The sequence below is a fragment of the Strongylocentrotus purpuratus genome, unplaced genomic scaffold (genome assembly GCF_000002235.5).
Source record: "Strongylocentrotus purpuratus isolate Spur 01 unplaced genomic scaffold, Spur_5.0 spur5_scaffold_8, whole genome shotgun sequence".
NCBI classification, from domain to species: domain Eukaryota; kingdom Metazoa; phylum Echinodermata; class Echinoidea; order Camarodonta; family Strongylocentrotidae; genus Strongylocentrotus; species Strongylocentrotus purpuratus.
The window spans coordinates 29,166,124-29,190,068 of NW_022145614.1; the positions used below are offsets into that span (position 1 = coordinate 29,166,124).

Consider the following 23,945-nt stretch of genomic DNA (forward strand, 5'->3'; position numbering starts at 1 on the left):
TTTGTCGAGTGGCATCACGAGAGTGCACCTGTTCAAAATGCTTGATCATAACTGAACACTGTCACAACTTTGTTTGGTTCATTATATGTATTCATGCCGTCGTGGAAAACACCTTTAAAATGGAAAGGGTGATTTATAATATAAATGAATAATATCATTATTGACAAGAGAGATTAATATGATCTAATTTGAAATGAGAGTGTTTGGGAGGAGCTGTACATTATCACTAATATATGATGATGATAACATTCAACTGATTACATGTTATTTAATTTTGTTTGTTTTTGTTACCAGTCGGGTATTCAAAAACAAACTAACCAATTTTGACAAACTTTAATTTGTACATATTACCAGAAATGAGTTAACACTCTTTAGGTAATAAGCAGGCAATAACGTTAATCTATTCTGACATACACTACCATTTTTGCACACATTTCTTGAGAGATTTATCACCATGGCCAGATAAAAACATAAGTCTCACCCATCTTCAAAGTGCGACACCACACCAAACAGTCACTGTTATGATCACAGAAACAGATTCCAGCAAGTAACAACACTTCTGTATTTTGCCTGCACTCATAAACCAAACTTTTTATACTAATGTTATTACCACATTGATATCACACAGTGTCATGTTAATGATACATTTGAACAGACAAGGTCATACACTTACCGTAAGTGAAAATAAATATTTCTAGAGTGGATTTACAAACTTGATGTTATTTCAATTAGCACACAACAAGGACAAAACCCATCAATCAATCATTTGATTTGTATGCAAGGTAGTTTTCACTACTGCTCATTTATTTCCAAACGTTAAAGGACAAATATATAATGTGAATGTATGGGCTCATAATGCAAGGCACAAATATATGTGATTTACAATATGGAAGATCACAACTGCAGCTATATTGCACAAATGTATGCAGAATTGATACAATGTTGCATTGGTCATGCAAGCATAAGAGAACAATTTGCACTGATGATAAATAAAAGTTCTGGAATAAAATATTGCACAGAGGAAAATGACATCAAAGAATATATTGCATTGATGATACTAAACAAAAATGGGCACATTTTGAACCGATGAGGAAGAAAAATATTCATGAAGAGTATTGCACATGTTAGAATGATAGTAATGGAAGATATTGCACTTTTAATATGAACATTAATTGGAATTATTACACATATTAGTAAACCAATTATATTTTACTCAGTGAATCTTAAGTGTATGACTAGAAAAATAAATGTATTCTAAGGGAAAATCTTGTGTACCAATCCAAGTTAGTGAAATAAATCATTTTAATATAGATATTTATAAACTCATAGTACACTTATTTGCTCTTCATTCTTATCTCCATACAAGTTATGTCGCTCACATTAACAGACCCTTAAACAGTAAAACTTGTCTATAAAGAGAGGTCTTTATAGGCATGTGGTCTTTAAGTACAGGTTCCATTAGTACACATTTCAATGACAAACACTATTCAAGGAGAAACAGAAAGTGTGGTCGTTATACTTTTTGAAACTCATAAAACCTTTCACACTAGCAACGCCAACATTTTCTTTAACAATCTAGAGATAGACTTTTTGACTGAATGAATAAAACTGTAAAGATGTACAGGAAAATGTTACACATGTTGCATATATAAATAAGAGTGTGATGTTAATTCATCTCACAATATTACATTTAATTAATCACTTCCATACTGCAATAGAGTGCATAGACACGATTTGGGCAGTCACTTATGCTCTTTGCGTTGTAGCCTTCTGTATCTTAAAGTTAATTGCCAAAACAGAATAGTGGAGTCTTTATTCACCAAACACTATGCAATGTAAGCAACAAACCCTGTCAGAAGTCATTCATGTTAAATATATCATAACACCTGATTAACTTCACAGCGATATTGTTGTCCAAGTCGATTGTAAAAATTGTAAACATCTGTAAAATTGAGCTTAGCTGGAGTGCTCCCCAGGGAGTGGAGAATAAGTATAAATCGTGAGCAGGCAAACCTGAATCTGATGACCAGGGTTACACTATACCTGTATTAGAGACATAAACAGTGTATGAAGGGCTACTTAAACCCAAAATAGTATAATTGTTATGTTATTTGAAGAATAAGCAGGAAAATAATGCAAGGAAACAGCAAACTGTTGAATAGCTGATGTATCATATACATATACACTTCCATTTTCCTTCATTTCTGAATTTTCTATCTGCTGTGGCATTAAGTTTATATATCTTCAGGGAACATCATATTTCTTTGGGGCTTATGACCATGGATATTGCTATTGATGAATTTCCAAAACAAGAAATAACAGAATCATCACTAAAATACTCTTTGATCAGCAGAGACAACTTCCAAATCCTGAGTCTTAAACATATGACGTCAATGACAGGGGAAGGATCTTTACAATAGTTATTCACCTGCCAGACATATCACTAGGGGTACATTTATAAGCTTATAAAACGGTTGGAGATGGCTTAATTTCCGGTAAACATTTCTTCACATCATCTGTTTGAAGCTAGAAGGGCTATAACACATATACCTTTACACAGAATTAATGGCATACTGGCTCTAAGCAAAAGATATTTGATGTGGGTGTCATACAGGGTTACCTCGAGAAAGGTATTCAACAGTCAAGACGGACTGAAGATAAATGAAGGCAAAATGGAATAAGCAATAAGGCCAATCCCGAGGGGTACTCTAAAATGCTAAATTTGTCAAAAAGCCAAATATTGGCAATATACATACACAGATAAATTAAACATTTATTGCATCTCGATTCAACATGGTGGATCTAGCTACAATTTTTTATTATTCATGATTTGTCTGAGAAAAAAAAAAAAAAATCCATGTCATTCGTGTTAAACAAAATACATTATGCTTCAGCTTGCATGATAAAATATGCAATATTAAATGATCAAAACAGAAAGAAATCATATAATTTTCTTGTTCCTTAATGATAAATAAATTACCAAAACTAAAATAGACATATGATAAACAACTCTTAACATCATCAATCAAATAAATACGTATATTGATTTAAATAAAACAGAATCAAGCATTGAAATACACTTCTGACAAGTCCTCAACTATTTACAATATTCTTAATAGTACTAGGAATGAGTCAATATATTGCGCTGAATACATGAATCTTACAGTACATAGACAAGAGGTCCCAAGTCACTGAATGTATATGTACAACAAGGGTTAAAATTCTTTAAAAGAATTATACTGTAAAATGCAACATTTTATGTAATGTACAACAAACACTGAGTTAATTTCAGAATGATTTTACGCACCTGTTGAGAGCCAGAAGGGAATTATGTCTTTGTTTTTAAATGGTATGCATCAATGCCCTACTCGCTCTCAACAGGTGATTTAATATAGGAACTTAGAAGTTACACAGATTTAAATTCCATATCATATCTTTGTAATCGGATAAATGTAATCTCAAATTTAATCTCATATTTTAAGTCACAATAGGTTTTGGTTCTGAATAGCAAAGGCACTAGAATACATTTACAAATAAATTTAGTCTGTAGTTTATACCACTATGTTTTTATAGTTCATATTTCTTGAAGAACAGGAACAAGGCAGAATATAAAATTACAAGCCAGTATATATTGCTTGAATTTTTAAAGGACACTGACAGAATATCATAATTTCACAAGTGGAAATGGTGCACATGATGTTAGGGGGCTTTCAAAAGAACCACAATAACACAGTTTTTGACTTATGCACTGGGAAACTTAGTAATTAGTTGGAAACAAAGGAGATCATTGTTTCTTCTTCCTTACTATCGTCAAATCCATTCCTTGAGAGTGTCACGTAGAGGGAGTGCTTACTGGATGGTGATTTACTTCCTGATGACTTACTGCCGAGAGATTTGCTCCTCGGTCTCTTGCTCCCTCTACGGCTAGACTGGTGCTGGAGTAGAGGAAGTCCTTCAAATCTTTCACTGTCAATACAGCTGAACAGAGACCAAGAGTGCTGCCTGGATTCGGATTCTGAGTAAATATTGTCTTCAGTTGCAGCTTTCTTCAAGAGTTTGGTGAAGGTACCCCCTGAGGGTAATCTATGCAGGAAGTTGTGTTCTAAGGTAGCAGAGGTCCTAGAGCGCCCTCTATGGATGACCGGTGGCAGATCCTCAACAGCCACTACACACGAGTCCTGCGATGTGGATGGGGTGCTGGTGTTTGACATTGACGTTGAGGGGGCACTTGCTGTTGAGCTGATAATCGAGATGCAGTTTCTCTCGGTCTCTGAGTCGCGTCTCAGTCTGCGCGACCCGCTCGGGGCGAGCTCAAAGCTGCAGCGTGAGAAGCTCTTCTTGTTCTTAGATCTGCGCTTGGACGCCCGGAAGATGTGGCCCACGCTGGCCAGGTGACCGGTGAGGAACTCGTCATCGTGTATGCGGTTGAATTCACGCCCCATGTGCATCTCGGTGCTACTGTTACTCCTGGTGCTGTGTTTGGGGGCGGGGTGCTTGGGACGGACGGGGGAGAGGGGTAGTCCGGTGCTGTGGATCTCTTCAGGGGGAATGCTGCCGAGAGGGACACCAAGGCAGGGTGTGATAAGGTGTGGTCTTTGACAGAGGATGTCGTTTACATCTTTGGCTGTGGGCCGATGCTGTGGTTGGATGGCCCAGCACTGCATCATCAATGCTCCTCTGTAAAATAAAAAAAAAGAAGTACATAATACTCCAATATCTATTACATGAATATAGCATGGGACAAAGAAAATACCCCCCCCCAAAAAGATGATCTGAAGATCTAAAGATAAGCAGCTCAAAGTGAACAAAGCAAAGAGGAAATTGAAATAAGCAGATCAACAGGCAGCAAATAATAACAAAGATTATAGAGAGGAACAGAAGCAAATAAATGAAAAGAACTTTAAAGAAATAAATAAAGAAAGACTAGACAGGATCACATAAAACTCCAAGAACAAATCACAGATATGTGGATTGAATTAATTCAATTGATGCAAATACTGATAATCTGGTTAGTACCTAAATGAGCAGAACCTGCAAAGACCTTTCCAATGCCATAACCTAACTAAACTTCCTGAATATTCAAATTGCATTTAATATATACTGTGTATTTGAGGAAAAAAAATAAGTGTCTGCACAAAAATTACAAAGGAAAAAATATGATATGAGAAAAAAAATTGCCTTGTGCAATATTATTGGTAACAGTCTTTTGTAAAATTGATGGTATCACATGAGAAGATTTATATTGTTTCAAGAAATGGGGAAGAAAGAAACGAAATCTTATAAAGAATAATTTGCACAGGTAAGATGAATCCAAAAGCTGAATACTAACAATGCTGGGCTGCATCCTTCAGGAGGTCTCAGGCTGTTCCTATTCCTGATGTAGTCCAGCACCTCAGCATTGGATAGCTCTTGGTAAGGGAAACTACCAAAGGTCACAACCTCATAAATGACCACGCCCAGCGACCAGACATCACTCATGGTGGTAAAGATGCCCTCCGTCAAAGACTCCGGAGCCATCCAGCGTACGGGTAGCTTGCCTGGAGAGAGAGGGCGACATACATTTCAGAGATGAGTACAAAGAGAGTTTGAGATTCACTTCCATGCATTTACGAAGCAATGAGGAAACTTGGTGCATATTTGTAGGAGTGAACGTTTGAGACATTCTACACATTAACTGCTCTTAGGCAGAAGGGTATTGAAACAAATAATTTATCACATCTTTAGCACCCTTCTGGCCCTCAAGAAAAGCTTACTAAGGTATTTTCTTTGACAACAATCTGATATAAGCTAGAAGGTTTACATATCCAAAAAAAAATGTCTAAGCAAATAGCTATTGTAACATGTTCATCTCTATGTAAGATAAACAAAGAAAAAAACAATTACAAACAGAGCAAAATTGGCTAATGGTCAAAATAAAAGAAACAATCTATTTACTCATGAGTATATAAAATAGTATAGTAAAGTATATTAAAACTACATGTATAACCTGTAGTTCCATTATACCGGTAAGTTGAACGATGAGGCATTATAACAGTACAAGAACTTGATAAATTGAAAAACATTCTTGATTTCTATAGCGGAATTTTTGTTATAGTCAGTTACTAATTAACAATATATATGCAGTCAAAGACTTACTTCTTTTGCCGAGCCTATAGTAGTCAGAGTCGTAGAGGGCTCTTGTCATACCAAAGTCTCCAATCTTCACTGTATACGATGCATCAACCAAGCAATTTCTGCACGCCAGGTCCCTGTTATATAATAAAAATGAAAATTAATGTACCAACAATGGTATTAAGTTTTTAAAATTGAAATTGGTGCCATGAATTTATAGATATTGGTTCTTTTTCCTCTTATTCTGATTAGGAATTGATGAGAATTATAATGGTGGTGGTGGTGATTTGATTGCACTTATGGTAACGTAATCATGAATATCAGTAAACATTGACACAAGATCAACATCACCATCAGATTGAAATGGTGGTCATGTTGAAAATATGTACTGATGATGATGAAGGTGGTGACGATGGTGATTGTGATGATTGTGGTGGTGATGATAATGGCAGTGATGCTAGTCATGATGGTGATAGTGGTGGTGTTGACGATGACTGCAGTAATGAGAGTGATGATTATTGATGATGATGATGATGATAATGATAATGATGATGATGATGGTAATTTACTGGTGATAATGGTGAAGGTAGTTGTGATGGTAATAACGATGATAAAAATGATAATGCTAATAATTATAGTAAAGAAAAGACAGTATCCATTGGAACTGTATAGCTTTACTGTAAAGTTAGGCCAGCAGATGAGAACTTGTTTTACCCCTATCAAAACTTTGCTTCACTACTACCTCCCTTGCGCAATTCCATCTCACTTTCATTTATCATTGGAGATGTTGCAATCAACCTCCCAACTGGGAGAAGATACTTAGATAGATAGATAGATTTTTCTCCATCTCATCTCCATAATCACTCACCTATGCACATAGTTGATGCTGGCTAGATAGCTGAGACCGGACGCTATATCTGACACCATAGACGTGAGTTGGTCTGGACACATGACATGTTGATTCCTCTCATAGACGCCCTCACCGACCAGATGACGACGTCCAAGGAGAAAGGTTTTTAAGTCGCCTAAAGGCAATTAAAAACAAGTGTATTGTTACTTTGTTGGACACTCTGTGTTCATTGCAGTCGAAAAATTTACTATCTATATCTGTTGATATATTTGAAAATTAACAGCTTTATTAGCAGCGATATCAATTTCAAAACCACTTCATCCTCTTTATATCTGTTTATCCACACATTCATAAAATTTGTTACCGATTCTCTCTTTAAACAGGCTGACTATATTATAATTTTCTAGGTCAATGAGAAGCCTTTGAACTCCAAAAGCTCTTCAGCAACCCATGCGAATCACCAGGTGATATTGCTTTCAGGTGCTTACCATAGAGCATGAACTCCATGACTGCATACATTGGTTCCCCTCTAGTACACACTCCTAGTAGGTTGACAATGTTCTTGTGGTTGAATCTCTTCATTACCTCAGCTTCACTAAGGAAATCAAGCTGGAAAAAAAGAGAAGAGGAAAGTTAACATTTTTTCCACAAAGATAGTCACATCTTGTTCCTGCACTACTTTGCCTCGATCCTTACACTTCAAAGATTATTCTCAACATCATGATTTGTAAAATCAATTAAACTGTAAACTGGTTTTAAAAGAGTCTTCAACTTTTCCTCTACCATATATTATTCTAACCTACTTTGGAACTAAATACTCATGATAGTCTTATATCTAACAGGCAAATTTGAGGTTGGAATGGTTTAAATTGTAATAAGTGTCCTCCGCATTTTCGTTTGCTATCAAGACTTCTAGGGATAAGTTTAGAGACTGTCCCATTAATTCATGAATACTTTAAAAGGTATTGACTAAGCTTTTTTCATAATACATTCTGACTGATGCATACTTCACAGCCTAACACTTCTCTCAAACACCCCTACAATCAGAGATTTTCTCACCTAGCAAAATACAATAAATTATCACAAGTGAATTAAATAGTTTATTCGTAAGCATGTGGGGAAGAAAATTCTAGATATTTTGAATTTATGATTAGAATTCAACAGTCAATATATGTATCCCTTGTAATGGGTTACCCTGTCTCACCTTCTCCTCCACCGATGCCCCCAGCTTCAGGGTCTTGACTGCTACCGCTGCCCATTTATTATCATCCAGCAGTGCCTCACCACCGTACACCGTACCAAACGCTCCCTCGCCCAGCTTCCTGTTCAGTACCACGTTCTCTCTGGGCATCTCCCATTCGTCCAGAGTGATTAGGGCTCCCTCGCCCAGCCCCATCAGGGTAAGCTGCTTGATGTGCTGCTCGGTACGCTTCACCTTCCTGTCATACCTGGTGCATGGAAGAGAGACAACAAGAAGACTTCAATAAGATATTCTAAAAGTAATTTTTTTAAATATTTGATGTAATATATCTGATATTTAATACTAGATGTACAGATCAAAATCCACCGCTTGGGGGGAGGAGCTTATGGCTACACTATACAAAATGTTTCAAAAATATCTTCTCAATTTCTCGAGATAGCGAAAGTATAATCGCTCTAATTTTCCTATTAACAATTATTTCTGGGGAAAAGAGGGAACAAGGACTAATCCTATACCATGAAAGCCAGGGAGTATAACCTGAGCAAAAGAGTAATCACTCTACCAGGCCAGTCAACCAATCCATCAATTTATACCATTGTGTTGAGTTTGTGTAGATAGATAAAAAGGGAACCAAGTGACCAAAGGACGAGGAGGCGCGATAGCTCAGTTGGTAGACCAGTGGTCCCGTATTCTGGTGACCCGGGTTCGAAACCAAGTCGATGCGCTAGTACCCTTTGGTAAGGCATTAATCCTCATTACCAGGTCCTGCGGGGAGGACCTTAAGCTGTCAGCTGCCTGGTTGCTTACTTACAAGCATTTATGCTTTCTTAGCAGTCAGGTAAAATAACCACCAACACCAATGATAATTACTTTAAGCCATATTTGAGGGATTTAACTAGGGCATCCTACTTGGTTTGAACTCAAGACCTTCTGGTTAAAAGACCACTGCAAACCACTAACCCATCAAGATACATGGTACAATAATAATCAAATAATTCTTTCTGTAAAATTAAGAAAATTGACAAAGTTGACACTTTGAAATAATGCTCCATATAAGCGGATGCTACATTCTACCACTGCTTTCATTAGGTGTATACCTTCTTTTGATGAAGACAGCCAAGATGATGGTTGAGACGAGTATGACAAGGAGGAGGATGGTGTTCATGAGAGCGATAGCTGTACGACAATCTGATCCAAGGGCTTGCCTTAATCCCTCTACCATACAGGTGGGTCCTGAAACAAAAAAGTACAATATAATTTTAAAACTAATTTTTAAAATGGTGATGATCAAATCAATAGTCACGTTGATTCTTTCAAACTTTCATTAAAACTATTAACTATGTTTAACTGTTCATTATTCTTTACACTTTAATAGGCAACAAAATACTGTCCATTTGATAACTATGATTCAGACTTGTCCCATTGTCAAATCACTTTAATACATCAACAAAAGTGATCAAATGAAATACCACAAAACAGAATAAGATTTACATGGCTTGTATTTTCAAGAACAAATATTTTTTCTCCTTCAACCTAGAATAGCTTCTTTGGGAGGTTCCCAAATTGACTTACCATTTGCGCCATCTGTTGGCTGGCTACCTGAAGCCCACATGATTCCTGATGTGTTGAGTGATAACGAACCCTGGTCCTTTGTATCCATATCAGGAATGTAGGAACCAATGATCTACAGTACACGAGAAGAAAAATACAAAACATGGTTCTTAAAACTATTTAAAAAGACAAAAGACAAAATAATTGACAAAAAAGCAGATGTAAAAGACAAATAATGACAAACAAAGACAGAGCATGGCCAAATATGCATTATTCACTAGAGAAAATGATGAATTTCCCCAAGATTTGCAATATTTTGCATTGATATCTTGATCAGATTTTTCCTCATATACAGAGCTTATTGAGACTCGATGGTATGCAATCAAGTCTCAGTGTTTTGAAAGACAGATAGAATTAAAAAGTATTAATGTTAAAAGAAAGATACAAATATAACTTAGACAAACATTGTTGTAAAATATGAAAGGGGAAGAGATCAAAATACGATTGGCAAAGAATAAAAAAGGTCACAGAGCAAGAAAGGTTTACCGTAAGGGGGAGGAGAGAAGGGGAAAGAAAGATAGAGAAAAGGAGAGAGATGGGAAGAAGACAAAGGGATAACAGCAGAGAGAGGAGAGACAAAGCATTGAGATACAGAGGAAAATGACTTAAGACGAAAGCCTAAATATGACATGGTTTCAGAAGAAACAGGCATCAGTCCTGATAACGATCTCTACAACAAAATATGGAGCAATGAAAACCTATTTCATGGTCAAATTCAGGAAGAGCCTGAAATAAGCATACAGGTACTAGAGGAAGACCTAGATAAATAGGGTCTGACTGAGAAATTTCCTCTTAATCATTGACCACCTGCCCCAGACGTTCCTTGTTTTCAGACAACCAAAAGTTTTGAAATCCAATTTCCTCCTATTTCTACCCAAACATATAATTGCTCCTGGCAGTCGGCAGGTTATTTGATAGTTGCTGGAATTGCGACAGGAAAAAGAAAAGAAAGGAATTCGATCAGATATGGATAACGGAAATGCACATTTTCTTGTTAAGTGATGAATAAAATGTATCATGATAGATGATGAGGTATATGCGAACCATGTGTTTTAAGGTAGGTTCTTAATCAACATTAAATAATAAGGTGACTCAACAGAAGTCACAACTCTCAGTGACAGCTAGCCCAGACAACCCCCAAAATAAAACCTTCAGTGACAAATTTCTCTAAAAAAAATAGATTAGACTATGACACTTTGGTAGACAGTATTTGTTGTCCTAATGTAAACATAAGGAGGTAAATAATCCCTTTAGTTGAAACTTTCCAATATATTTGTAAGAAACAAATTGAAGAAGAAAAAAAAGCTTCATACATAAAGAAATTCCAAAGTGCAAAATACCATGAATAGTTCTTAGTGCGATATACGTTCATAATAAAATCAAGTATGAAGGTCCAATGAATGATGTAAATTTAGAAATGCAGCAAGTAAACATACACGCAGGAAATGAAAAGTTATCAATTGTGAACTTTTATAATCCTTGTAAGAAATTAAATGAATATATTATGAATGTGCTATTAAAAGACGTTAATAAAAATGATAAAGTTATTATAGTAGGCGATTTTAACGCTCATGGTACCATGTGGGGAAGTGACAAAACAGACAAGAATGGACAAGTGATAGAACAATTCGTGAATCATCATAATCTAACTGTTTTGAATGATGGCGAAGGAACCAGACTGGATCCACGAACAGGAAAACTGTCATGCTTAGATTTATGTATAACCACTCCTTCACTGGCATGTAGAAGTACTTGGAGAGTCATGGAAAGCCTTTTTGGAAGTGATCACTTCCCAATAAATATCCAAACAACTTTAGACGGGAAAAGCTCTGAATATAAAGATGCTTCAATAAGAAGTGCAGATGATTTTATCTCCTTTAAACATATAAATTTGAAAAAATTTGCTAAGAAATGTGAAGAGATGATTACAAATGATCTCATACTTATAAATAATGATATACAGGAAATATATGATAATTTCATGAAATATTTAAAACTGTGTATAAAAGAAACTGTACCGAAAAGGAGAAATGTCTCTAAAAATCCGGTGCCTTGGTGGACCAAAGAATGTACAGAGAAAATCAAAGAGAGAAATAGAATGTGTAATAAGATGTCACGGAAAATAACTTTTGAAAAGGTAGATGAGTACTTAAAAAAGAAAGCAGAAGCACAGCGTGTGCTCCGCCAAGCAGAACGAAATTACTGGCGAGCATTTTGCACAAAGCTTGATCAGTATATGCCAGAATCTAAGATCTGGGCTTGTATAAAACGGCTGAATGGTGTACTAATAAAAAAAACAAAAAATATGTCAACATTGATTGTAAATAGTAAAGATATTGTCTCCGATCAGGAGAAAGCAAATGCCTTTGGAAATTACTTTCAAAAAATAGGAATAAAAGACAGGGATACTAATAAGGAATTACCGAAGGCACCAAATAATGACATTCATATTTTAAATGTAGATCATGTTATAAATGAACCCTTTTTTATAACAGAATTTGAAAAGGCAGTGCAATCGCGAAAAAAGACTGCCCCAGGAAAAGATAATATACCTTACGTTGTTTATGAAAATCTGCCAAAAGCAAACAAGGAAATCATGCTGAACATTATTAACTTAATATGGAAAACCGGGGAAATTCCAATTCAACTAAAGCATTCTATAATAATCCCTATTCTCAAACATGGAAAAGATCCCAGAATTACATCGTCATATAGACCAATCTCTTTAACATCATGTTTTGCCAAAATAATTGAACGAATGATAAAAGAAAGATTACAATGGTATGTTGAAAAGCATGAATTATTACCCAATTTTTTAAGTGGATTTAGGAAAGGTCGTAGTGTGACGGACAATATTGTACAATTAGAAAATGACATCCAAAAGAGTATAAATTGTAATGAACATGTAATAGCGGTTTTCTTGGATGTCGAAAAGGCTTTCGATACAGTTTGGATAAAGGGTCTGGTTTTTAAATTAGCAAAAAATGGAATAGAAGGGAACATGCTGAGATATATAGAAAATTATCTAACAGCACGAACTTTTCAAGTACGAATTGGAAATACAGAATCTAAAACTTATAAAACGCATAACGGGTTACCACAAGGGAGTGTTTTAAGTCCTCTTTTATATAATATAATGATGGGTGATATACCTACAGACCAAGATGTAAGCATATCTATGTATGCAGATGACTGCGCAATATGGATATCAGGCAGGAACATTGTACATATTACTGAAAAAATACAGAAATATTTGAATCTTTTAAATCTTTGGTTTGAAGAGTGGGGGTTTCGACTCTCACCTGTCAAAACAGTGCCCGTACTTTTTACGAAAAGCTGGAATGCCGTTCTACCGCCTGATATAGAACTGAATGGAAATGTGTTAATGTACGAAAAATCTCATCGCTTTTTAGGGGTTATATTTGATAAAAGGTTATCTTGGCAACCACATATCGAAAATGTAATCACGAGAAGTAAAAGAAAATTAAATATCTTAAGATGTCTAACTGGAACAAACTGGGGAAGTTCCTCGAAATCACTTATCATGGTGTACAGAGCAATTATAAGGTCTCTTTTTGATTACGGATGTGAGGCGTATGACAGTGCAGCTGCTACCACCAAAAAAGCCATTGACTCTGTCCAATACCAAGCACTGAGGATATGCGCAGGTGGGCTGCCATTAACCTCCTTAGAATCACTACAGGTGGAAATGGGGGAAATGCCTTTGGATATAAGAAGACAAATGCTTTCAAGTAAATATAGACAAAACATCGAAAGATGGGCGAATCATCCGTTGTTAAAAAACATTGAACCATGTTGGCATTTTGAATACTTGAAGGGGAAAAACGTAAACAAACCTTTTGGATATAGAATACAAAGCAAGCTGGGAAAACGTATAGAAACGATAACCTACTCCCCATTTCCACCATGGTTATTCTACCCTCCGGCAGTGTCAACGGAATTAAGTACTCGAATAAAGAAAACAGATCATCCTACACAACAAAAACAAAGCAGCCTGGAAATCATACATACTAAATGGGCGACTCAATTACATATATACACCGATGGATCAAAAGTACCTGAAAGAGGGACCTCTGCAGCTGCTTTTTACGTCCCTTACTATTCTGTACATTGGAGCAAAAGGTTAGCAAATTTCACCTCTTCGTACCCCGGTGGGGTCACTCAATGTGACTTCCGGACCGCATGACCGTTACCAAAATCGCGGAAAAAGGGGTCAATTTCAAGCAATGTCCGCGGACAAAATATTCCTCGAAATAAAGAAAATAGGGGTGCACAGGTGTCCCCGAAATTGATAAATAGGGGTCAGGAAAAGGGAAAAGAGAAAACTGGGAAGGGAAAAGAGAAAACCGGGAAGAAAAATTCTCGGAGCCGAGTCTTGTCCTTGAAATATGGTAAAATAGGGGTAAATTTGCGAAAGTGTCCTTACAATCTTATAACTAGGGGTATTCCAAAGTACGATTTTGTCCTTGTTTTGACGTAAAAAAGGGGGTTAAATTTCACAAAATGTCCTTGAAATTGACCGCAAAAGGGGGTTATATGCATTGGTGGTAACGGTCATATGTGTCACTCTTTGCAGGGGAGTGACCCCACCGGGCTTCGTACAGGGCTGAATTGGCTGCCATCATTCTTGCTCTCAGATGGGTAGATGAATTAGACATTTATGTGGGGGTTGTTATTTTTAGTGATTCACTGAGTGCACTTATTGCATTACAACAACAGAAGGACGAATCTTTTATTCTGGAAATTCTCACCATGACTACTCACTTAAAGAATAAAGGAGTTGATATATATGTAGAGTGGATACCTGGACATTGTGGAATAAAAGGGAACGAGATGGCGGATTTCCACGCAAAGGCCGCATTAGTAAAGAAAATAGAAGTCAATAATAACCTAAATATGTCAGAAATGAAAAGCTTAATTACTACAAGTTCCAAACTCCTTTGGCAAGAAAGGTGGAACAAAACCAACTCGTATTTGAAAACATATCAAAAAGATGTTAATAAACCATATATATGCTCATTAGAGAGACAACATTCAACAATAATACATCGACTCCGCTTTGGAGTCCTTGGACTTAACCAGGATCTCCTCAGATTGGGAATTCATGCTACTGGTTTCTGTAATAGATGCCCCAGTGAAATAGAGACTGTAAAACATTTTTTAGTACATTGCCCTAACTATATTATAGAAAGGGCTATGTTTCTAACAGAAATGAACGAATCCCAACCTGAAAAAATTATGGAATACTTAAAAAAGAGTGAGTCCAGTATACAAAAAGCTATTGTACGGTTCTTTCTCAGAACGAAACGGTTCCCTATCAGGAAGTAATACCTCCCTTGATGAACAGTAAAATATAATACAATATTATAAATATGCTAAATTACACTCAGTACATTAAAAATATAATAACATAATGTAATAAGAAAATAAAAAAAGAACAGTAAAACATAATACAATATTATAAATATGTTAAATTACACTCAGTACATTAAAAATATAATAACATAATGTAATAAGAAAATAAAATAAGAATAGTAAAACATTATACAATATTATAATATGCTAAATTACACTCAGTACATTAAAAATATAATAACAATCATAATGTAATAAGAAAATAAAATAAGAACAGTAAAACATAATACGATATTATAAATATGTTAAATTACACTCAGTACATTAAAAATATAATAACATAATGTATTAAGAAAATAAAATAAGAAAAAGTAACAACAATGATAAAAGGTATGATAAGATTACTGAATATAGAAGCTTGTGTAGGTGCTATCTTATATACATATTTATGTATGGTGTGTATGTGATATAACAAATAATCTGCACGTACTGTTAAGAAACACTAACAAAGCCCACGAATGTTTTGCTTACGATATTATTTTACGATACTATCTTAAAAGATAGATAAATATAAAACGAAATAAATGTATTTTTAAAAAAATCCAAAATTGAGAGATATAACACGTGCCGTAAAGTAATTTGGCGACAATAGTCAAATCACTGACTAATCGCCAATAACTCAAAACACAACAACAACAACAACATTTTGGTCTCTTTATATTACAGTTATAATACCAGCCTTGAGGGCCACCTATTAAAGTGAAAGAAAGGTGGCTACTGTAGACAAATTGTCTCTTTAGACAGGTATTCAACAACAGATTTCTTCCTAGAGAGACAATATAAGTAACCACTATAGACAGGTGTCCACTGTAACAGCTAGGTACAACTCTTGATGGACTTTATTGGTTTCATGGAAAATGTTGCCAAGCAGTATATATCCTGCTAAAGCTACTTGTATTTCTTTTACTTAGTTTACCCATTCCACCAAAATGAAGAAACACTAAACCATTCTAAGAACAAGACCAATAAAGCCTATCAAGTTTTGGTTTTCCTGATACTTTCTCTCTTGCTGGCTGATCAACAGAATTCACATGAAATACTGAAGATTGAACACATTTTCACTGCCACATTAAAGGCCCTCTGAACTAGTTTGTCTAGGAGGGATTAGATCACACAGGGTGGTCACTGACAGGTGGCTATCTCATCAACTCAGCTCTCAATTAACTTAAGAACAAGAGGATCATGGGGGACCAATGGTCGACGATTAGGCATTGTTTCTATATAGAGGGAGCAAGTAGTACAGTGGGGCTTTAAATGAGGTGGTTCTTTGAGAAAAGCTGATTTTCTTTAAGATAGAAACTATCAACTTTTAGCATTCTTGATACCTTGTCATATTGGCTCACTGTCAAAATTCACATGAAATACCAGATATCCACTGATTTTAACACAGGCTACGTCAAACACGGGAATCCTCAGAGAAAATCTGGTTGCATGACAATGAGAAAAGAGTAATGTTTCGACATAATTGATACTTTGTCTGTTTGGCTCATCATCAGCATTGATTCACATGAAATACCACAGATTTAGCACTTTATCATGCAGGCTATGTCGTCTTACGTGACAATCCTGAGAGAAAATCTGTTTCTGTGGCATGATAATAGCATGACATCCCACCCAAGGGATTTATGTATTTGAAACACAACAGATGAGTAATTGTGACTCACCTGTCAATCAAGCATAGTGTTTCTTGGTTGGAGTTTCAGGTAATGACAACATCGCATGTTCAGGTTAATCAGCATGAAAGCATATATTGAGAGTATTCCAACTAAAGATGGTAAATTTCTTACACTTAGCCATTTCCTAAGCTCAGCCCGAGACCTCAACATATATACCTTACCCTATTAAACCCTTTCCATAAACCGTAAACTTCAGGTACAAAAGCATATATTGAGAGTATTCCAGTTAAAGATTTGTTCAATGCGTAAAATCAACTCTTGACCCACATGAATATGAACCCCACTTATTAAAAGCTAAAGCATGAAGTATTGACCTTGATTAGCATTCATTGTACACTGATTTAATGTGAACCCACCCCATCGATCAAGCGTGAGTGGCACGCACACATTCTTTGAATTATGTTGTCACTGGCTGCATCCCTATCTTTATTTGGAAGGCACTGGCCCATAGCTTCCAGCATCCTTCCTCCTTAACCCTCACGAGACGACGGCAGCTAGCTTTACTGGCAGAGGGGGAGATCGATGTTGGATCTTGACATGGCTGATGTCAGAAGCGTTAAGCATCGCTAGGATGGCAGGAGGTGATCGCATCAGATAATGTTGAGGTAGATCATTTTGAGTTAGGTGCGATTGGATTATATTTGTTTCTCTTGACCTTATAATACTAGGACTGATTGATGGAGGAAGAAGTGTGTGGGAAGGCCCTCTACATAAAGTCTTTCTGTTTCCAACAAAGACTTTTCAAATTTTGCAGACTCACTAATATACTAACTACAGACCTCCCCCCCCCCCCAAAAAAAAAAAAAAAAAAAAAAAACAACAACAAACAACAACAACAAACAAACAAACAACAAAACATAATTTCTTTCTTATAAATCAAGACACAAACGCTCAATACCAGGAAGTTCACAGAAGCACAATGCTTACATAGTTGCAGAGGCATATTGTGGATTTTGACATTGAGGAGGCACAAGGAGGGGCGTGGGGGGGGGGGGGAGGCATATCATCTTCTCTTCAAGTTCCCTTTCCCCTCTCCCTTTGTTCTGCCTTTTTCTCTTTTGGGGGCCCATTGATCAAAACTTTGAGAAGCCAATAAAATCTTGTACAATGAATTATTAAATTATCTACAATTGCTGAAATCATTGAGATACGATCAAAGGAAATATAATTAGTATGCTCCTTCAGCTATATGTGCCTGAGGGATACCATTTCTCATTTTGATCTCCTCTTACTTTCACTATCAGGATGTTTTATAACATGTCCAGATAGTAACCACCACACATTAACGCATCCTATAATTAATACAGATGCTTTCATTTTTCAGGATTCCACTTACCTCTAACAAAATTCTTACAAACACAAAAATATGTAATTTACCAATAGTTCATGTACCTATGCTAACAAAACTTTTGTTCAATGGAAAACCTCCAATAGTATGTGAAGTCCCTTTATCACATTTAAGTCTACATGTACATAGCAATCCTCAGATTAATGCATCTCAAGATCAATGCAGATGCAGAAACTTCCAATATTTACCACATTCCACAAATCCCTATCCAATTTCTTGCACCAACCATAATCCACAAATGGACTTGACCTTTATATGTCCATGGTCATGACAATGTCCACAAACATGATGCCCTGCCAACAAAATAGCTTGGTCAGTCATCCCTGATTAACACCAGATAATGTTCTCTTCAATTTCCATTTTCTATCCAATCAGGTAGCTAAAAATCATAACAAATTATCATTTACTTATAATTTCCTACATTTTATCATGCACCAGGGATGCTTGGACATATATCTCCTATCTTTTCACCTCAGAGAATCAACCGATCACTCTCGAGGAACACACTTTGACAATATTTTACCAATTTGTGGGTCATTGTGAAAAATCGAAGGTTATTGCCCCTGGTTACCAATGTTGAGCTCTGCCAAGAGCAATAGACCTTCTAAATTTAGTCTTTGATAATGTTCTCTTTAATTTCCACTTTCCATCCATTAGGGTAGATTCATATTAAAAAGTGTTTGTTTTTTACAATATTTCCTTCAATAATCACACAAAGAGGGTTCGCATAAAGTATCTCTCAGATTAAATCACCAATTGCTCGAAAATGTTGATTTTGTTTTTTATACTAGTTCATTTGCTCTTGGACCAATTTTAAAATCAGCTAACAGGGATACATTTTCTCACTTTGATCTTTGATAGTGTTCCGTTTAATTTCCATTATTTCATCCTGGGAGGTAGCTGATATCATAATAAATTGTCCTTCAGCTAGTATCTCCTTTCCTTTGGGTAAACAAACACAAGGGATTGCATTGCATTTATCTCTATTATTTTCATCCTAAGGAATCACCAATAGCTCTAGAAAAATATGACATAGTATGCAAGTACATCACTAGGCGCATTTATACTGTCAAATACCTCATTTTGAAAAGTCACGATGTTTCGCACACCCGCTTACACTTGTGCCGAAACATCACCGACTGAAAAGCTCAGTGATGTTTTGGCGTGTTTTAGTTGGTAATGCGCATGCGCGGCACTCTGATGCAAAAACTTTCCTCTTTCTGTCTTTTCTTATGTTATTCTTTGTTTTTCCTTGTATCACCTTCTCTTATGTTATTCTTTATCACTTCCTTCTATCACCTTCTCTTTCTGTCTTTCCTTATGTTATTCTTTCTTTCTTCCTTCTATCATTTTCTCTTTCTGTGTTTTCTTATGATATTCTTTGTTTCTTCCTTCTATCACCTTCTCTTATGTTATTTTTTGTTTTTTATCATTCTATGACTTCCTCTTTCTGCGTTTCCTTATGTTATTCTTTGTTTCTTCCTTCTATCACCTTCTCTTATGTTATTCTTTGTTTTTTATCATTCTATGATTTCCTCTTTCTGTGTTTCATCATGTTATTCTTTGTTTCTTCCTTTTATCACCTTCTCTTATTTGATTCTTTGTTTTTTATCATTCTATCACTTCCTCTTTCTGTGTTTCCTTATGTTAGTCTTTGTTTCTTCCTTCTATCACCTTCTCTTATGTTATTCTTTGTTTTTTTTAATCATTCTACCACTTTCTCTTTCTGTGTTTCCTTATGTTTTTCTTTGTTCCTTCCCTCTATCACCTTCCATTATGTTATTCTTTGTTTACGTCGTTCTATCATTGTCTTCAAGGACGACAGCTAGCTCCGCTCCTACAGTCACGTGACCTAACATCGCGATGTTACAACTGCGAGCGTTCATACTTGCCAAACACGTCAAAACACGGCAAAACACGCCAAATGATCACACTTCGTTTTGGAATGTTTCGGGCTTGGCATTTCTGCCAGTAAAGCGTAGTTGCCCTTGGTAACATCGCGGTCAGGCTTCGGTTTGGCATTTTTTGGCGTGTTTGGAAGACAGTGTAAATGCCCCTACTTTGGTGTTGAGGGTTGCCATGAGGAATTTTGATAACGTTCTCCTTAATTTCCATTTTCTCCCAGACAGGTAGCTAATATCCTATCAAATTTAACTTTTTCTATGGGTGCATGAGCACACACAAGGGGGCGTGTGACATATATCTCCTTTAATTCAAAACCAATCTAGTGATCCTTTTAATCTACATCAATCTGCTTTCAGATGAGCATCTTGAAGTCGTTATATATCAAGGAACTCTGATGAAATTAATTTGATTTGACTAAAATCATGCAAACAAGACAAAGAGTAGCAACAACTAAATTTGAACATAAGAGAATTCAGTTACTGTTTGCTAAAAACTGTATAAAACAACCATATTTAATTCTTTTGATGACTCAAAAAATCAATGAAAAATCTTAAAACACACCTATTTACATTGTAATTAACTGCATTACTTTTCTACCATATTTTTGTTGAGTTTTAATTCATTGATTTATTTGTTTTGCAAAGCGCTCTGATCAGTTCTAAATTGGATATAGAGTTATTAAAGAAACAATTTATGATTATTATTAATTACTGTGGATATTTGGAATAAGTAATAAAGATAATTACTATATCCAAATTATTGTATTACAGATGTACCTAACAGTCCTAGATTAACAATGTTCAGAAGTTCAGCTCTTAATGAATCTCTATGTTTGTTGCAATCTCCTTCGGTTCTAGATTTTTTTAATATTTATGTTTAAACCTTATCCTCTTTCTATAAAAAATAAAATTAATACATCCAAGTTTACATGCATCTAGTAGGAGATTATTCATAAACATTTATGCGCAACCCTATACCATACCAACTAGTTATTTTGCTATGAACTTCTAAACTTTGATAACTTTTTATTATTCTTATTGGGACCCCACTGACAAAAAGAGATGCAGTCATATCATGACAAGTTATTCTGGGAAAACTTATACACTTTCTCAAGATTTTCCAAGTTTCTATTCCACAGCAGTTGTCTAGTCATTGTTCCTGAGTAAACTTATCTTGCTTTCACTTTTATCCCGGCCTATATGGGATGACATTGCACTTTTTAATCAGGCGTCATCATTCTTGATCACAAACAAATGTTCCATCAGGTGATGCAGGGTGTTATCTGCGTGAGATATCACAGTTAATGCACTTTGCTCGGGAGCGGTTTGGATCATGGATAGGGCGCCCTGAGGTGAGAAGTGTTTCAAGCAATCCCGGAGCTCCCGGAGCCACCGCGTCTGAGGGAATATCAGGATTGTGCGGGCAGAGAAAGTGAGAGATTGTATAGGGTAGGAGGTTGGGGGATTACCCAAGCATCATGCATCGACAACACCTGATATGCGTGGATTAACACACACACTCACACACCCTCACTCAGCTGAGAGTCGTACCTTTCAAAGCAAACTTCCCGCCGCATCTGCGAACATTCTCCAAATCGATCCTGACATGTATCACATCCAATTATGACAAATCAGTTTCCTTGAACACTGACGTGGGTTGACATGTAATCTAGAGGCACACAATGGAGCCCGCGCTGTGGATTGTTTCCCCTCCTCTGGTGGATGGGTGAGCGAGTCGTTATTAATTCCAGTCGAAACCCCAGCACCAAGGGGGCTGGTTGCACATGGAACGGTTCAAGTTGGGAAAGTGTCAAATAACGTCTCGTTCATCAAGATACCCATAAAACCAACTCACATTCAAAGGAAATGTCTTGAGAAAACAGACATGATTTGCTCTTTTTGACAATATTAATATCAAGATCATGATTCTCAGAAAACTAATATATATATAGAACTAATATTGCATATTCATCTATTTCCCAAGGGATCCAGGAAACCTACCTTACTACAGATCCTACCCTAACTTGGCTATTAACCCTGCATCTGTCAATAAAAACCACGGTCATTACCTGGTACACATAAGTAGACAATATTTCAATATAATCACTGTCTTTTAAAATTGCTTGTATCATCAAAAAGAAATATTAGCAATAACAAAATTATCAAAATACACAAATTCTGCCTTCCTTTTCTTCGCTTTCTTCTTCAGAGAGTACACTTTATTTGCAAAGGGTGCAAAGGGACTTTTGATTGCCAAGTTCCTTTTCCCATTGTCAGTCCCCTATCTGCTGGTGAGCTTTTAATACGTCCACTTGGCTTACAGACAATAGGAAAATGAAGCAACTTTTATGAGGATCAGGTTTCAAATTGACTGTTCCTTAGTTGTCTGACCCTCTTGGGGGAAGGTCTCTAACCTAATTTGGGACTGGGTTTGATTCTGGTCGATACAAACTGTCTTTGTTAGTTTCAGTGATACCCAGCCAATAAAAGCCTTTGAAAAATCCTTGACAATGATTTTTTTTCCTCCAAAGAATCCAATCAACATCATATTTTAGAGTATTTTGGTAAGTTTGGATTTTGAAAGAGAAAACCATAACTTCTGTAGAATTATCATGAATGTTCATTTTACAGCAAAATACATCTTCCCCTTTATTTGACATCCAAGATGTTTGAAGGCCAAAGAGCCCAATTTGTTCAACAATCAACATGTTTAGGTCTTAGCCCTCAGAATGGTTAAAGGTGCACTGGGTTGCATCTTTCTTTCATAACACTGATAGATTTTTTTCATATAAAGTTTTTGTAAGTCATGTAAAGGTAATATATATACATATATATACCACAACATTCATTTATCAGAACATGATTAATTATCTCCGGTGATAATATGATTATATCCAAAGGTAATAATGACAACTTCCAAGTTCAAACTACACTCTTCAAAAGATTTGACCACCCACATGTAAACTGACGAACAATAAACATATTTAATCTCTTTGTTTCTTTCTCTGGACATATATGCCAATATCAATCATCTAAATGTAGTTCACTGACACATTTCCTTCAGAAGGAATGAAAATGACTAGAAAATAGGACGCGACTAGAAAATAGGACGGTGTTTAGTTTGCCAGACTGCTTGGTTTACCGGGCCTCTTCAGTAATGTTTATGTTTCGTGTCCCCTTGTTGATTGCTCACACAATGAGAGCCAAATCAGAAACATAAACAGAACTTTCAGTTTCCTCTTCAGCGGCTTCATGGGATTCGGAATTCAACTTTGAACGATCCGTCTCCAAATGACAATTGAAAGTGATAAGGTAAAGAAAGGTGCACATGTATGTGGACTAACAAAGCAGGATTTTTTCTGTGAGGGGAAGTTTTTAAATCCTTTGTCAAGGACCCAGCCTGCATTAAGTTAAAAAAAATCAGTCACAACTGCTTTAGATCATATTCTAATTCTCATTTTTCATCCCCGTCTTTCTCGTCTATAATCTTGTGACTGTTTCTATATGTGTTGCTTTGTATCTTTTTTCTCATTATCTCTCTGTCCCGCTCATTATCTCAATACCCCTAAATTTCTCTCTCTTTTTCCACTTGCCTTATTGTTCATTCTTCCTTTATTCTATCTTAACTTGTTCCTTCATTGGCTGTATTTCTTCCTCCAGGATCCTAAGAATATTTCTTCTTCTAACATTTCAGGTTCATTTCCCTATTTCACACAACAAAAACCAACGTTCAGCCTTTTCACACACAGCTAAAATTCATCGTTTCCAGAGATGATTAGAATCACTCAACAGTTTTAAACATGTTTAT

General features: G+C 36.0%; 1 protein-coding gene across 1 annotated transcript in view; it reads right to left on the reverse strand.

Annotated features, from left to right (window-relative positions):
* Positions 1-2,198: 2,198 nt before the first annotated feature.
* The window catches only part of LOC591965 (venus kinase receptor), a 47,950-nt gene continuing 26,203 nt past the window's right edge, over positions 2,199-23,945 (reverse strand). The window contains exons 7-14 of the mRNA XM_030975213.1: positions 9,735-9,846; positions 9,260-9,395; positions 8,166-8,409; positions 7,450-7,570; positions 6,980-7,136; positions 6,136-6,248; positions 5,330-5,537; positions 2,199-4,677 (exon numbers count right to left, since the gene is read on the reverse strand). Coding sequence (XP_030831073.1) covers positions 3,765-4,677; positions 5,330-5,537; positions 6,136-6,248; positions 6,980-7,136; positions 7,450-7,570; positions 8,166-8,409; positions 9,260-9,395; positions 9,735-9,846 — 2,004 coding nt within the window. The 3' untranslated portion in view covers positions 2,199-3,764. The remainder of the gene's footprint in view (positions 4,678-5,329; positions 5,538-6,135; positions 6,249-6,979; positions 7,137-7,449; positions 7,571-8,165; positions 8,410-9,259; positions 9,396-9,734; positions 9,847-23,945) is intronic.